This window comes from Herpailurus yagouaroundi, unplaced genomic scaffold, assembly GCF_014898765.1.
Source record: "Herpailurus yagouaroundi ecotype Mexico unplaced genomic scaffold, PumYag 77, whole genome shotgun sequence".
Lineage (NCBI taxonomy): Eukaryota > Metazoa > Chordata > Mammalia > Carnivora > Felidae > Herpailurus > Herpailurus yagouaroundi.
The window spans coordinates 3,875,022-3,887,550 of NW_024412388.1; the positions used below are offsets into that span (position 1 = coordinate 3,875,022).

At 56.2% G+C, this 12,529-nt stretch overlaps 2 protein-coding genes across 10 annotated transcripts in view; one reads left to right on the plus strand and one right to left on the minus strand.

Annotated features, from left to right (window-relative positions):
• The window catches only part of NPHP4 (nephrocystin 4), a 109,011-nt gene extending 99,922 nt beyond the window's left edge, over positions 1-9,089 (minus strand). For 2 of the 6 annotated variants that reach the window (XM_040459591.1, XM_040459598.1), the window contains exons 1-3: positions 8,896-9,088; positions 7,985-8,052; positions 1,986-2,158 (exon numbers count right to left, since the gene is read on the minus strand). In XM_040459591.1, coding sequence (XP_040315525.1) covers positions 1,986-2,120 — 135 coding nt within the window. In that variant the 5' untranslated portion in view covers positions 2,121-2,158; positions 7,985-8,052; positions 8,896-9,088. Of the gene's footprint in view, positions 1-1,985; positions 2,159-2,545; positions 2,648-7,980; positions 8,053-8,895 lie in introns of all 6 variants that reach the window. The other 4 variants (XM_040459573.1, XM_040459554.1, XM_040459563.1 and 1 more) reach the window with 4 other exon arrangements.
• Positions 9,090-9,325: 236 nt separating this feature from the next.
• KCNAB2 (potassium voltage-gated channel subfamily A regulatory beta subunit 2) overlaps positions 9,326-12,529 on the plus strand; it is an 82,249-nt gene continuing 79,045 nt past the window's right edge. For all 4 annotated transcript variants that reach the window (XM_040459635.1, XM_040459652.1, XM_040459645.1 and 1 more), the window contains exon 1: positions 9,326-9,442. The gene's annotated coding sequence lies outside the window, so the exon portion shown is untranslated. The remainder of the gene's footprint in view (positions 9,443-12,529) is intronic.

The following is a 12,529-nucleotide window of genomic DNA, read 5'->3' on the forward strand; positions in this document are numbered from 1 at the left end:
GAAGGAAGGAAGGAAGGAAGGAAGGAAGGAAGGAAGGAAGGAAGGAAGGAAGGAAGAAATGCCCCTTTATCTCTGGTAATACTCCTCACCTTGAAATTGACTTTATCTGACATCAGTACAACACAAAGATTTCTTACAGGGTTTACATGGCCTATATTTTCTCCATCCTTTTACCGTCACACATACAGTTCACGTCTTTCTGTTTAAAGCATGCTTTTTTTATAAACAGCCTATAACTGGGTCTTAAACAATAACTTTTTTTTTTTCAACGTTTATTTATTTTGGGGACAGAGAGAGACAGAGCATGAACGGGGGAGGGGCAGAGAGAGAGGGAGACACAGAATCGGAAACAGGCTCCAGGCTCTGAGCCATCAGCCCAGAGCCCGACGCGGGGCTCGAACTCATGGACGGCGAGATCGTGACCTGGCTGAAGTCGGACGCTTAACCGACTGCGCCACTCAGGCGCCCCTAAACAATAACTTCTGACACGTGACTCTGAATCAGGAATCCCACTTATAGGACTCATTCTACAGACACATGTGTACATGAAAAAAAAAACACGTAAATGAAGTTATTCATTATAGCTGTATCTGTGACAGCAAACAACTGAAAAAAAACTCTATGTGTTCATCAATAAGGGTCTGAATAAATAAACGCAGAATCATCCAAAGAAATACTATGTTGTCATAAGAGAGAATGAAATTCTTCACGTGATGACATGAACATCTGTAAGACCTTGCTAAGTATATTTTTAAAGCATAAAATACAAGTGTATTTATTTGTTGCATCTGCTTACAATTTCTGGAAAGCCATACCAAAAAACAGGTCGTGCCGGCTGTGTCCAGGGAGGGACACGGGGGCCTTAGGGACTCCGTGGAACGATACACTTTGCTGGCGTACCCTAGTGAATTCTGAACAACGGTAATCACCTTTTCCAAAATAAATACAAATAAACGAAATAAAATGGGACAATGAATAAAATCTCCTTCGTAAAACTCCTAGGAGAGAGAGAGTGCCGTCACTGACTCGGGCGCTCCTATGAGGCAGAGCCCCCTGGCTGTCTGCCCCGCCGGCCGCCTAGAGCCGGGCGTCCCTCACAACCGGCTCCGCTGGTCTCCGACCGCCTCCTCTTCTGACGGCCCCGGCTTCGGGACAAAGCAGGCCGGTACAGGAGAGTGCTGGGCGGTACAGCGGGGGGAACAGCGGCTACCGCGGGGCCAACGCGGAGGCCGCACACAGCAGGCGCTGGACCGAAGGGCTTGGAGCCGGAGGGCGTGGGCGCCTTCGCGGCAGTGAGCTCTTACAGACCCAGCTCCCCAACGACTTGGACATGGAGCATCGCCCTACCAGCTCTAGGACCACCTGCAGAGGAGGACACGGCCTTGCCAGGCCAAACCCTACAAAAAGTCACATGCTCGCACTGGCAGGTCTGGATCCTTCCCATGCACTCCACTGGGCCTCACTGGAAGCCTCCAATCACGTGACTGTCCCGCGGGCAGCGCAGAAGCACCAGCTTCTCCCCAGGTTCCCTGCCCCGGAAGGACACGGACGCCTGCAGAGCCACGGAGCAAGGGCCCGAGTGTGCAGACGGCCGTGGTACGTCCAGGCACACGGCTTCTGCCAGGATGCCCGGAGCTCTGCCCCGGCAGCTCTAAGTGCCAGGCCGCAAGCAGGCGGTGTTGAATCGTGCACGAGCCCACCTCCTGCAAATATGCCGGCTCAAGGGACCCAAGAAAAATCAGATTACTGGGGTTTTAAAACTGCTCCACTGTGGGCAGAAGAAACCTTCACCCGGTGTCAAAAGTGCTGACCGAGTCGCTGAATCAGGTATTCTCTTTGCTGATGGGCCACTTTGCCTCCAAATACTGCCAAAGCCCGAGGTAATGGGTACAGTGGTAAGACGCAGATAAATAAGTGAAAATCAATATCCTCTCAGCTGGAACAGTAACAACATGCAGTTGACAACAAATAGCAAATTTCTTTACCTGCTTAATTAGCGGCCCATCAAGCCACTTCAGGACGCACTGAAACGCAGTCGATTCCTTTATAGGCTGGCGTGCTCTCTGTGGGTGGGGAGGGACCAGCACGTTTTGGTCAAAAATCCTGAGCCAGTCTTTCATTCTGCCAGTCTGAGGATGACTCGGGCCTCTAGGATTACCTGCGTGATTTGTGTTCAAATAAATAAAGAAGTTTTAAGGGCCACGGTGCTCAGAGCAATTCTGAAAGTCTCCTACCTCCCACCACACCATCCCCAAAACCCACCCTCCGCCACTCCTCCCTCCGAATCCCATGCTGCTTTCCCCGGGGTTAACGTGCCCCGTCTTGCTCCGGATAGCCTCTCCGTCCTTGCTGTCCTGACCCAACTACAGCATGACTAGGCTGGCCTCAGCCAGTGACCGGTATAGAGACAGGCACATGCAGGGCTGCTTTGTACAGTTGCGGAGGTTGAGCACTACACAAGAGTGCCAGGCCTTGGGGACTAGGGCCGTCTTGGAAGGGACTAGGAGGCATGACCCAGTCAGAGCCAACGAGATGCAAATCTCACAGCTTCTGCTGCTCCTATTGAGAGAAGGAAATACTCATTTCTGCAGCCCTTAAAGCAGAGAGGTCATCAGTGTGAAGCTGTCAGGGGCCACCACGGGAGCAGCTTCCGTGAGACACACGTGGAAAAAGCAAGCAGAGCAAAAGGACCAGTGGGTCTAGGTGTCATGGTAAGAGACCCTAAAGCCACCCAGGACAGCTCAGCTACATGGGCAGTCCCTTGTTGCCAAAGCCGATTTGGGACAGGTTTTGAGTGCTAAGAGCTTCTTGGGGACCTGGCTCATCGAGGATGTCATCCGCCTTCCGGGCAGACAGGGATCTGAACCTTCTCTAGAACTGTCAACCTTCCAGCTGACACACAATCTTGGCTTTGATAAGAGGCTGAATCCTGTACACTCAAATGACAAGCAAGATAGGGCAGTGATCTGGTCTCCTAAGACAGCGGTTCTCTAAATGTGGTCCCCAGACGCTGCGGTTCCCCGGGGTTGTCAAGGGCTCCACAAGGTCAAAAATATTTCCACAATATTCAGATGTCACGGGCCTTTTTCTCTGTATGGACAATTTGTGCTGATGAAGCCACGGCCAACAGTGGGCGAAGCTGCCGGGGCCTCAGGGCGCCCCAAGGCAACAGCACCAAACCCTTCGGGCCGCTGGGTGTTCTTCACCACTCACAGCAGAAGACACGGAAGCTTCACTTAAGAACGTCTTTGGTTGGGGGGCCTGGGGGACTCAGTCGGTTAAGCGGCCGGCCGACTTTGGCTCAGGTCATGATCTCGCAGTTCGCGAGTTTGAGCCCCACATAGGGCTCTGTGCTGACTGCTCGGAGCCTGGAACCTGCTTCAGATTCTGTGTCTCCCTCTCTCTCTCTCTCTGCCCCTCCCCGCTCACGCTCTCTCTCTGTCTCAGAAATAAAAATGTTAAAAAAATAAAAAATTTTTTTAAATGTCTTTGGTAAAGCTGTGAAAACCACCACTTCTTGGCCCTTGAGTACACACATTTCTAATATTTTGTGATGATGTGGGAAATCCACAAAAAAGCCCTTCTGCTACAAAATGAAGGGTGATGGTTGGCTCCGGGTCAGCTGGGCATGATCTGTGCACTGTGCGGGGGACCAGCTGCTTCTGTCACGCAGCAGCACCGTTTTTACTAAAAGACCAGCTCAGAGACAAACCGTGCTCGTTTGAACTTGGGCGCCTTGCAGACAGACAGACGTGAACAAAATGAGTCTGTCACTTCAAGGAAAACTGGTAAGAATTGAGCTTTCAGGCAAAAATCAGAATCGGGGAAATCGGTATCCTCCCCCGGGAACCTGACAGCTTCCAGCTCCTTGAAGGTTTTCCTGAGATGGATGGTGACGGTAAGGAAAGGGATCTTTTGAAATTGTAGGATTAAATCTGCACTGTTTAGAAGAGGAGCCTACCTTAGAACCAGTATTCTCCTAGCGTGCAGGGCCTACCGATATAAAAGCCTGCATGTGTAAAAGACCCACCCAAAGTGCAGGACCGATCAAAGGACTGTGAGTACCAGAGTATGACAAGTTCACTGGCAGAGTGTCAAACTCTACTTGGCAACAAACGTTCAAGAAACTACTGCTTTTTGGTGAAGCACCAGAGGAGAACATCCCTAATTTTTACCCAAACACTCCTCCCTTCTGAGTGAGGCCAAGTTTCTTTCAACGACTGCGACCAAAACAACATAGCTCAACAGGTTCAAAACAGAAATCTGTATGAGACGCAGCTGCCTACTAAGCCAGACGTTAAAAAAAAACTTACGAAAACGCAAAACCACCCCTCTTCCTGCTAATTTTTTTGTTCTGGGAAACAGTTGGCTTTCGTAAAAAAAAAAAAATACACTTTAGGCTAACACGTAACAGGTCTATCGCTATCTTTAAATGAATAACATTGTTGACATTTCTCAGTTTTCATTCCTAACATGGTAAATCCTGGTAGATGTTAAGCTCCTTGGAGTCCTCAACGATTTTGTAAAGCATGAAGGGCTGTTCTAGCGGGACCCAAAGGACGAGGGCTTTTGTGCAGCGTGTGGGGAGCAGAGCCCACAGAGCACAGATGTGACTGGCCTGAGATGCTCTCCCACACCAGAGGGCCCGGGGAACAGAGCCCTGTCCCTCCATGGGAGTGCCCCCCACCCCGGGGGCCCCCCCCCCCCCCACAGGCAGGCATCCACCCCAGCATCCAAATCTGGGCGGTTCCCGAGCAGGACAGCATGCATGCATTGGGGTCCTTGTCCTGCGTTACTTTGGTCTGCACGATACCCCGTTTTAAGGAATGACTCTCCCAACCCCATGTGTGGGAAGGCCGCCCACGATTATGGGCAGAGCGCTCTAGTGGCACGCTCACAGATGACATGTGACCCACGGTGTGCAAACCACCGTCTCCCCTGGGACTCCAGCCATGGTTCCCTCTGGAGAGGTTGTCTCTGCTCAGAAGACAGGAGCTGCCCAAGCCAGCCGGAGCCCCAGGGGCCGCCTGCCGCTCCAGGGAGAGCCCGAGGTCAAGGCCAGCCCAGGAGAGACTGGCGGAGATGGGGGTGGGGAGGACCCAGACCTCCAGGTGGAGACAGGCTGACGGAAGGCAGCCCCACTCCCACCGGAGCTGAGTTGTCAGGAAAAGCCCTTGAAGGCTTTCTGTGCTAAAGAATTGCCCCCAAAGCTGTCCCTGTCCTAATCCCCAGAACCTGAGAAATGTGTGACTTCACATGGCAAGAGGGACTTTGGGGGCATGATTAATTAAGCTAAGGACCTTCAGGTGAGGAAAGTGCCCTGGACTCCGTAGGCGGGCCTGGTGGGGGACCCAGGAGGGTCAGAGGGAAGCTCAGGTGACCACAAAGCAAAACAGATCCTCCCCCACGCAGCCCTGCCCACACCTCGACTTCGGCCCAGTGAGACGGACCATGGACTTCGGACCTCCAGAACTGAAAGAGAAGAACTCTGTGTCGTCCTGAGCCACCCAGCACGTGGTACCATTACAAAAGCCACAGGACACACAGGTGCGCTTCTGAGCAGCAGAGGCCTGACACCCAGCAGGAGGGCCACCTGCCCAAGAGACCTTCTGGGAGGCTCCCAGGGCCAGCTGCTGGGCTTCCCACGGGCACGGCTGCCACCTGCCCTGTACTGGCCAGCCACCTGCATAAAGGGATCTATTTTCCCGTGTCCTTGGTACCTGGCTCATCATCAGAACTCAAAAAATTTTCATAAAATCTAACTGAAGTCTCAATAAAGTTGACTCCCTTTTTTTTTTTTTTTTTTTTAGGGAAAACGTCTTCCCATGCACTTGTTATAAAACTGGGACATTGGGGCGCCTGGGTGGCTCAGTCGGTTAAGTGTCTGACTTCGGCTCAGGTCATGATATCACAATCCGTGAGTTCGAGCCCCGCGTTGGGCTCTGTGCCGACAGCTCAGAGCCTGGAGCCTGTTTCAGATTCTGTGTCTCCCTCTCTCTCTGACCCTCCCCCATTCATACTCTGTCTCTCTCTGTCTCAAAAATAATAAATAAACGTTAAAAAAAAAAATAAAAAAAAAACCGGGACATTAATTCATACCGAGCAAGCGCCGCGACAGCCTGAAGCTCGCCGTGTAGGAAGGCCTTCCTACCTCAGGTAAAGCGTCGCCTCTGAATGGAGCCTCTGCACGCTGCCTGTAGTGTCTGCCCAGCTCTGGGGCCGTGCCCCCTTGCAGGCCACTGAAGACCCTGCCCACTTGGCCCAGATTCCTGACCGGGCACCTCCTTCCCCTCCTGCCGGCGACCGCACTTGGCCGGCAGGTGCCGAGGAACACTCGCGTTCTGGTCCACCTGGCAGGGAACGCGCATCCACGGGAGTGCCCCCGGCACAGCAGGACCCACACCGGGCAGAAAGGCATCTGCTCTGAAGGGAACAGCCACCCAACCAAAACAGTGAGCTGGGCAGGTGGAGGTAGACAGCGACAGTCCAAGTGGGCGGTGGAGGGAGAGAGGACACCGGAGACACAGGCTCCTGGGGGTGGAGACCAGGCAGGCATAGAACTCTCCCCTTCCTCCCAACCCCCACAGAACAGCTGCCACCTGACCCTCCCCCACTCCACCACCCCTCTGCCTTTGCTACAGTCCCTCATAGATACCATGACCTCTCTGCTCCCCTCAACACACATACACAAGGCCCCTAGAAAACCCACACACATCCTCAGAAGTCAGATCCAATGCCACTTCCGCAGGGTGGGCACCCCCAGCCCCCTCCAGTGGCTCCCCCACAAGGGAGCCTGTCACAGAAGTCACCAGGCTCCCTGAGGCTCCCCATCTCTCTTGTCCTGCAAGACTGAGCTCAGTGAGGTCAGGGCTAGGTCCTCAGTGAAAACCTTTCCAATGATGAAGTATAATTAAATTGTGCCGTGCAGGAATCAAGGCAGCTACAGAGGAAAGACAGAAGGACCTCTGGGGTTGGAGGAAACAATAAAGAGAAAACATCGAGGGCTCCGTGCTTCGAGCCTAGGGAAAGGGCTCTCTGGGGGAAAAACCACACAAGAAAATGCACCAGTTTTCACGAGTTCCCACAGTGAGCTGGGCCCTCTCATGCCTTTCCACGTGTGTTATTCCAGCAACTGTGTAGATAAATATCACTGACGAGGACAGTGAGACTCAGGTTAAAGGGCCAGGCCAAAGTCACACAGCTGGTCATATATGACCATTACAATCGAAGCCAATGAGACACCAGCCGAGGACCCAGGCTTACCCCCACTGCCCTCAGGCTTCAGGGAAGTCTCCTGCCCTCCCTGCATCTGTCTCCCACCTGTAAGATGAGAGGGCTGGGAGGTTTCCTAGAGGGCTCTGCTTCTGCTCACCTATTCCGTTCCAGCGCATGCAATGGTGAAGACCCGCCAAGTGCCCTGTTGTTAAGAATCTAAAAATCCGGGGCACCTGGGTGGCTCAGTCAGTTGCGCATCTGATTCTTGATTTCAGCTCAGGTCATGATCTCGCAGTTCGTGAGTTTGAACCCCATGTCCAGGCACTGACAGCATGGGGCCTGCTTGGGATTCTCTCTCTGCCCCTCCCCCACCCTGTCTCTCTGTCTCTCTCTCTCTCTCTCTCAAAAATAAACTTAAAAAAAAAAATCTAAAAATCCAGTGGGAGCAAGAGTGAGCAGCACACAGAAGATGAGCCTAATCAAGTCTCTGTTTTTGTTGGGGAGAGGGGGGTGAGGGGACAAAAAGAAAAGGGGGCTTGGGTGCTGAACAGGGCAAGCTGGGACAGAGTTTCCCAATGGTTTACCAGAGAAAGACGGGCAGGAGCCACGAGGTGCTGTGCAGGCTGAGGGAAGCTTCTTTCCAAGAAGTGAACAAGATTTGGGGTGCCTGAGACCAAAAAGCTTTGGGAAGGTTTTCTGGGAGCAAGTGAGGTCTAGTTAAGCGCTGCCTTGAATTTGCTCATTCAAGCAATCTTCTTTGCATACCTACCACGCGCCAGGGCCTGGAGACACCGCCCCGAAGGTAGCAGACCAGCTCCCTGCCCTCACGGGATGGATCTGGTGTGAAGCAGAAAGAGGAGATAAGTTAGCACACAACGAAGGCAGGGTGTGATCTATGAAAACGACAGAGGTGGTGAGGGTGCAGCGAGCTGGGATGGAGACTGGGTTGGAAGTGGAGCCGGCTGTCCACAATCACAGGACACACGCAACACGGAGACCCAACCCCTCTGAGAATGCAGCGGGCTTCTACGGAGACAGGCGGTGGAGACATGTGCACAGGTGGGGCCTCTGACTCATTAGGAGCGCTTAGGAGAGCAAGCATGCGGGAGGGGCCCAGGTGGTCAGCTCTTAAGTCGGTCAGGAAGTCAGCGACACGGACAGCGGAAGGGAAGGCAGGACCAGCAGGGCAGACAGAACCTCCTGCAAGAGCCAGAGTCTCGCAATCTCCGCTGGGCGGCGGCTCTGGGATGCACCAGCAGGGGATGAGGGCCCGACCCGGGAACAAACACCCTGCAGGAGTCCCCCACTGCTGTCCGGCCGGGGAAGGGCAGCGGGATGCCGAGTGCAGTGGGCCTACGTTCATCAGGGTCTCAGCAAAGCCCAGGTCGTCCGCACCGCGCTCTCGTCTTAAGCCGAGCGGCTGCTGACGGACGCCAGGGCCAAGGGCAGAGGGCGCGCAGGGGGAGCCCCAAGGAGCCCCACTGGAACCCCGGGCCGCACCAAGGGTCAAGACAGGGGGCGGGATGCCACTGACGCGGGCTCCCTGTCCCCGCGGAGGGACGCACGGAGCACCCCTAGCCCGGGCCCCAGCCCGCTCCGCCGCCCGCAGCGCCCCGGGCCCCGTCCAACCTCCCCCGCGGCGCCAGCCAGCGTGGTTCCGCCCGCCGCGGACTGCGTTACCTAGGAGACGGGCCCGCCGCGGCCGTGCCCGGCGCGCCGAGGCCCAAGCTATTGAGGAAGTGCCCCCACGACCGACCCAGAGCCCCGCCGGTGCCCTCGGGAGCCCGCCGGAGCCGCAGGCCTAGAGGACAGAGGACCGGCAGAGGGTCGCCCAGTCCGCCACCACCGCGGGAGTAGCCTCGGCAGGCGGCGCGCCGCGCGCTCGCGCCCGGACCCCGCCCCGCGTTAGCGTTGCTGGCAGGCCCGAGGGACCAATCAGAGCCCCAGTCCGGGAGCACCGCTCCCGTAGCGCCAGCCAATCGGCGCAGCCGCGGGCCCGTCCTGATTTGCATGGCCGACGACCCCCTTCAGCCAATTGCAATATGACTGACGTGAAGGCCAACCAATGAGAAGACAGTAGAGGCGTGGCCCAGGGCGTCCCACGAGGTGAGGATGCTGCAGGCGGAACCTGGCCGAGCGAGCGGGATTCGGGGGCGCTAAAGTCGCCGGGGCAGGGCGGGAAGGAAGATCCGGAGCGGGGCACAGGATTCGGAGCTGGAGCCCCCAGGTGAGTGCAGGGGGACCCCGGCGGGCCGCGCTGGCCACCGCCGTGCGCCGGGAGAGCAGCGGCGGGCACCCGCGAGGCCCGCGCTGATTCTCCATCTCCTCTTCCACAGCGCGTCCCCGCGCCCGCCTCCGTCCTCACCTCCTCTCCAGCCGGCTCACCTCCTTCTCCATCATCTCCCTTCCCCCATCCCGCCCGACCTTTCAGCTCCCATCCCCGACCCCTGCCCCAAACTTCATCCCTCCCCTCGTCCGGGTGCCCTCCTCCCCACCTCTGCCCCCTCCCCTTCCTGCAGCCTCGCCTCCCCCTGCCCCCAGCCTTCCTTCCCATCCCTTCCCGCGGCCTCTGCGCAGCCCCATCCGAGCGCGCCTGGCCACGGACCTCCCCATCTCTTCTCCTTATTGCTTCTGAAGGCTCATCCTGCCTCTCTCTCCCGATCCTTGTTCCCATCCTCCCATCCAGTCTGCTCCCAGCCCCTACATCTCTCTCGGTGGGCGCTCTCCCCCCACCTTGCAAGTCCCCAGGTCCTTGGCACTTCCTTCCTGCACCAGTTCCTCGGGCTACCTACACACCCAACCCCACCCCACCCCCCTCCACCCCGTGCCTAAGCCCCTTCCCCATCTTCAGCTTCTCTTCTTTCCCTACCTCCCTACCTGCTGCTGCTCCCGCAGGATGCAGAGACCCAGAAGCTGCACCGTTTCGTGCTGCGGTAGCAGCAGCCAGAGTACCTGCCCACCTTGCCACCCTCCCACCCAGTCACACCCTGGCTCCGCTCCTCCTGGCGCTTATCCTGGGGGATCCCGTGGGGGGACTGCACTTCACCTAGAGCATCCTGGGGGGCTCCAGGTGGGAAGCCCCTTAGCACCCTTTCCTGCCTTCCTCCCTGGCCACCATCTCCCTCCCCACCCCACCCCCACTTTCCTGTTCAGCCTCACTTTGTGATTCAGCATTTTCGGGGTTGGTAACTTTCTTTGCCTCCTGGCCTGACAGAACTCGACTGCGGGGCTGAAGGCTGGGGGTCTTGACCTTGCAGTTAGTTACAAGGGCCACCTTAGGAAAGAGACCCGAGCTGCCTGGTGGGGACATGGGTGGGGAGCAGGGGACCCGCCAGTGAGGGCTGCCTTCTCTCCCCTTCATTTGTCTGTCCTGTGTTGAACCGCATCCAAGGGGAGATGACATAAGTAATAGCTCTTGGGGAAATGGGCTATTAGCATTTATGGAAATTAATACATCCACATCTGAAGAGTGAGAACACCAAGTTCAGGCCACAGCTGTCCCAGGGTCTGTCGTTTGGGGGTTTCTTCTTTCTCTGCAACTTCTCCTCCCCCTCAAAAATGCCATCCCCCTTCCAGTGCCAAGAGCAAGCTCCCACTCTGCTAACACATTGCAGGGTTGGGGGACCTGCGTGTGGAGAGTCCCATCTGCCCTCCTGGTTGTTGCTTGGAAAAGCATCCACCTGCAGAGCCAGGCTTATGTGCAGTTCCTGGGCTCCTGCCCATGTGCTGTCTCAGTGAGGGGCCCAGAGGGCATTGGCTCCCATTGGCGTCCATGGGAACACTCCAGATCCACACCCAGCCTCAGTGGCAGTGATGGTGTTTGGAAAGCAACCCTGGGGGAGGCCTCCCGTATACAACTGAGGTTCAGCTGTTGTGTTTCTCTCTCCCCTGCCAGTTGCCAGACTCTGTAGACACTCCTCGGCACCCCCCCCCCAGGACTGAGCCAGGCCGTGGGGGATGGGAGGGGGGGTTATGAAAAATGTGAAACCCAGGTCTTGTGCTCAAAACCCTTTGGGTCTGAATGTGGAGCCTGGTTGGGAAGAATTGGGCACAAAAGTGATTGCACACCACAGGTGTGGCGAAACGGGATACCACTTCCTGCCTTGCGAGGGTCCCAGCCGGCCATGCGCTCTGGGAGCCTGAGGGATGAGTGAGCTCTGTGGACTGGGACAGCCTGAGAGGCTGGCTTTCTTTGCCAACGATCTCCAAATGATTCAGGAGGAAGTGAGTGGCACAAGTTTTGATTTGGCAGTTTCCGGTAGGGGCTCAGAGGGAGTGGGGGGGGGGGCTCCTCCAGACTTTCTGTTAGTTGGTGCTGGGTCCAAGGCAACCGGACACCTCAGAGTGGCGAAGGAAGGCCTCCTCTTTGTTGGAACCTGTGTCACGCGTTTCGTTTCCGGGGACTCCGGCTGAAAGCAGCACGTGTTTAGTCCTTGACGACATTCTCAGTGACCTTCATGTCACCAAAGGTCCCAGAGAAGAGTGATTTCCTGGAGTCCCTGAATAACAGGGCAGGGCAGTGGCAGCTGCAGGTGGCACTTGGGGAGGACCATCTCTGAAGGTGTGGGGGGCCAGAAACACTGAGCCTCCCTCCATCCCCTCTCCCAGCAGCCAGGGGGTCTCACCTCATAGAGGCGAAAGGTCTTGGCCATCTTCCCCCCTAAGGGAGTCCACGGAAGCCCAGAGGCAGAGACTTCTCCAAGGTCACCGAGGGCAGGGGTGGATCCAGACCCTTCACACCCCACTAATGGAAGCCCAGGTCATCTTCCCCTCTCCCAATCGGAAGAAGCCAGCACCCTGTGATGTGCCCAACCATTGGATTCAGCTGCCCTTTGGTTAGGCCACTCTGAGATGTTGCTGACATGTATAGAGGAAACCAGTGCCCTGGGGTGTGTCTGAGTCACTGGGGAGCTGTTGTGGGGGGCAGGGGGGAATGTCATCAACCACAGAGAATTCTAGTGATACCATCCTGCTTGGCCTGGCAGGTCCCCAGAGCCAGGGCGCCATGGTTCCAAAGAGGTCATCAAAGAGAAGGCAAGGGGCCAAGGCACCTGGCAAGATGAAAAGAGAGAAGAGTCTTAGGTCATCCTGGGCCTGCACTTTGGACCTTGCTCTGTGACAGATCTTTGTAAATCACCCTACAAGGTGGGCTGGTTAGCCAGGATGGGGAAACTGAGGCACAGAAGGGTGGAAAGACTGACCCAGCCTCCTAACTCCTAAGGAAACCTTGATTCTGTTCCTGCTGTGCCAAGACTCTGAGACAGGTACCACCCCTCCCCCCTCCCACCAAGCTCCGGAAATGCCGGAAATCCCC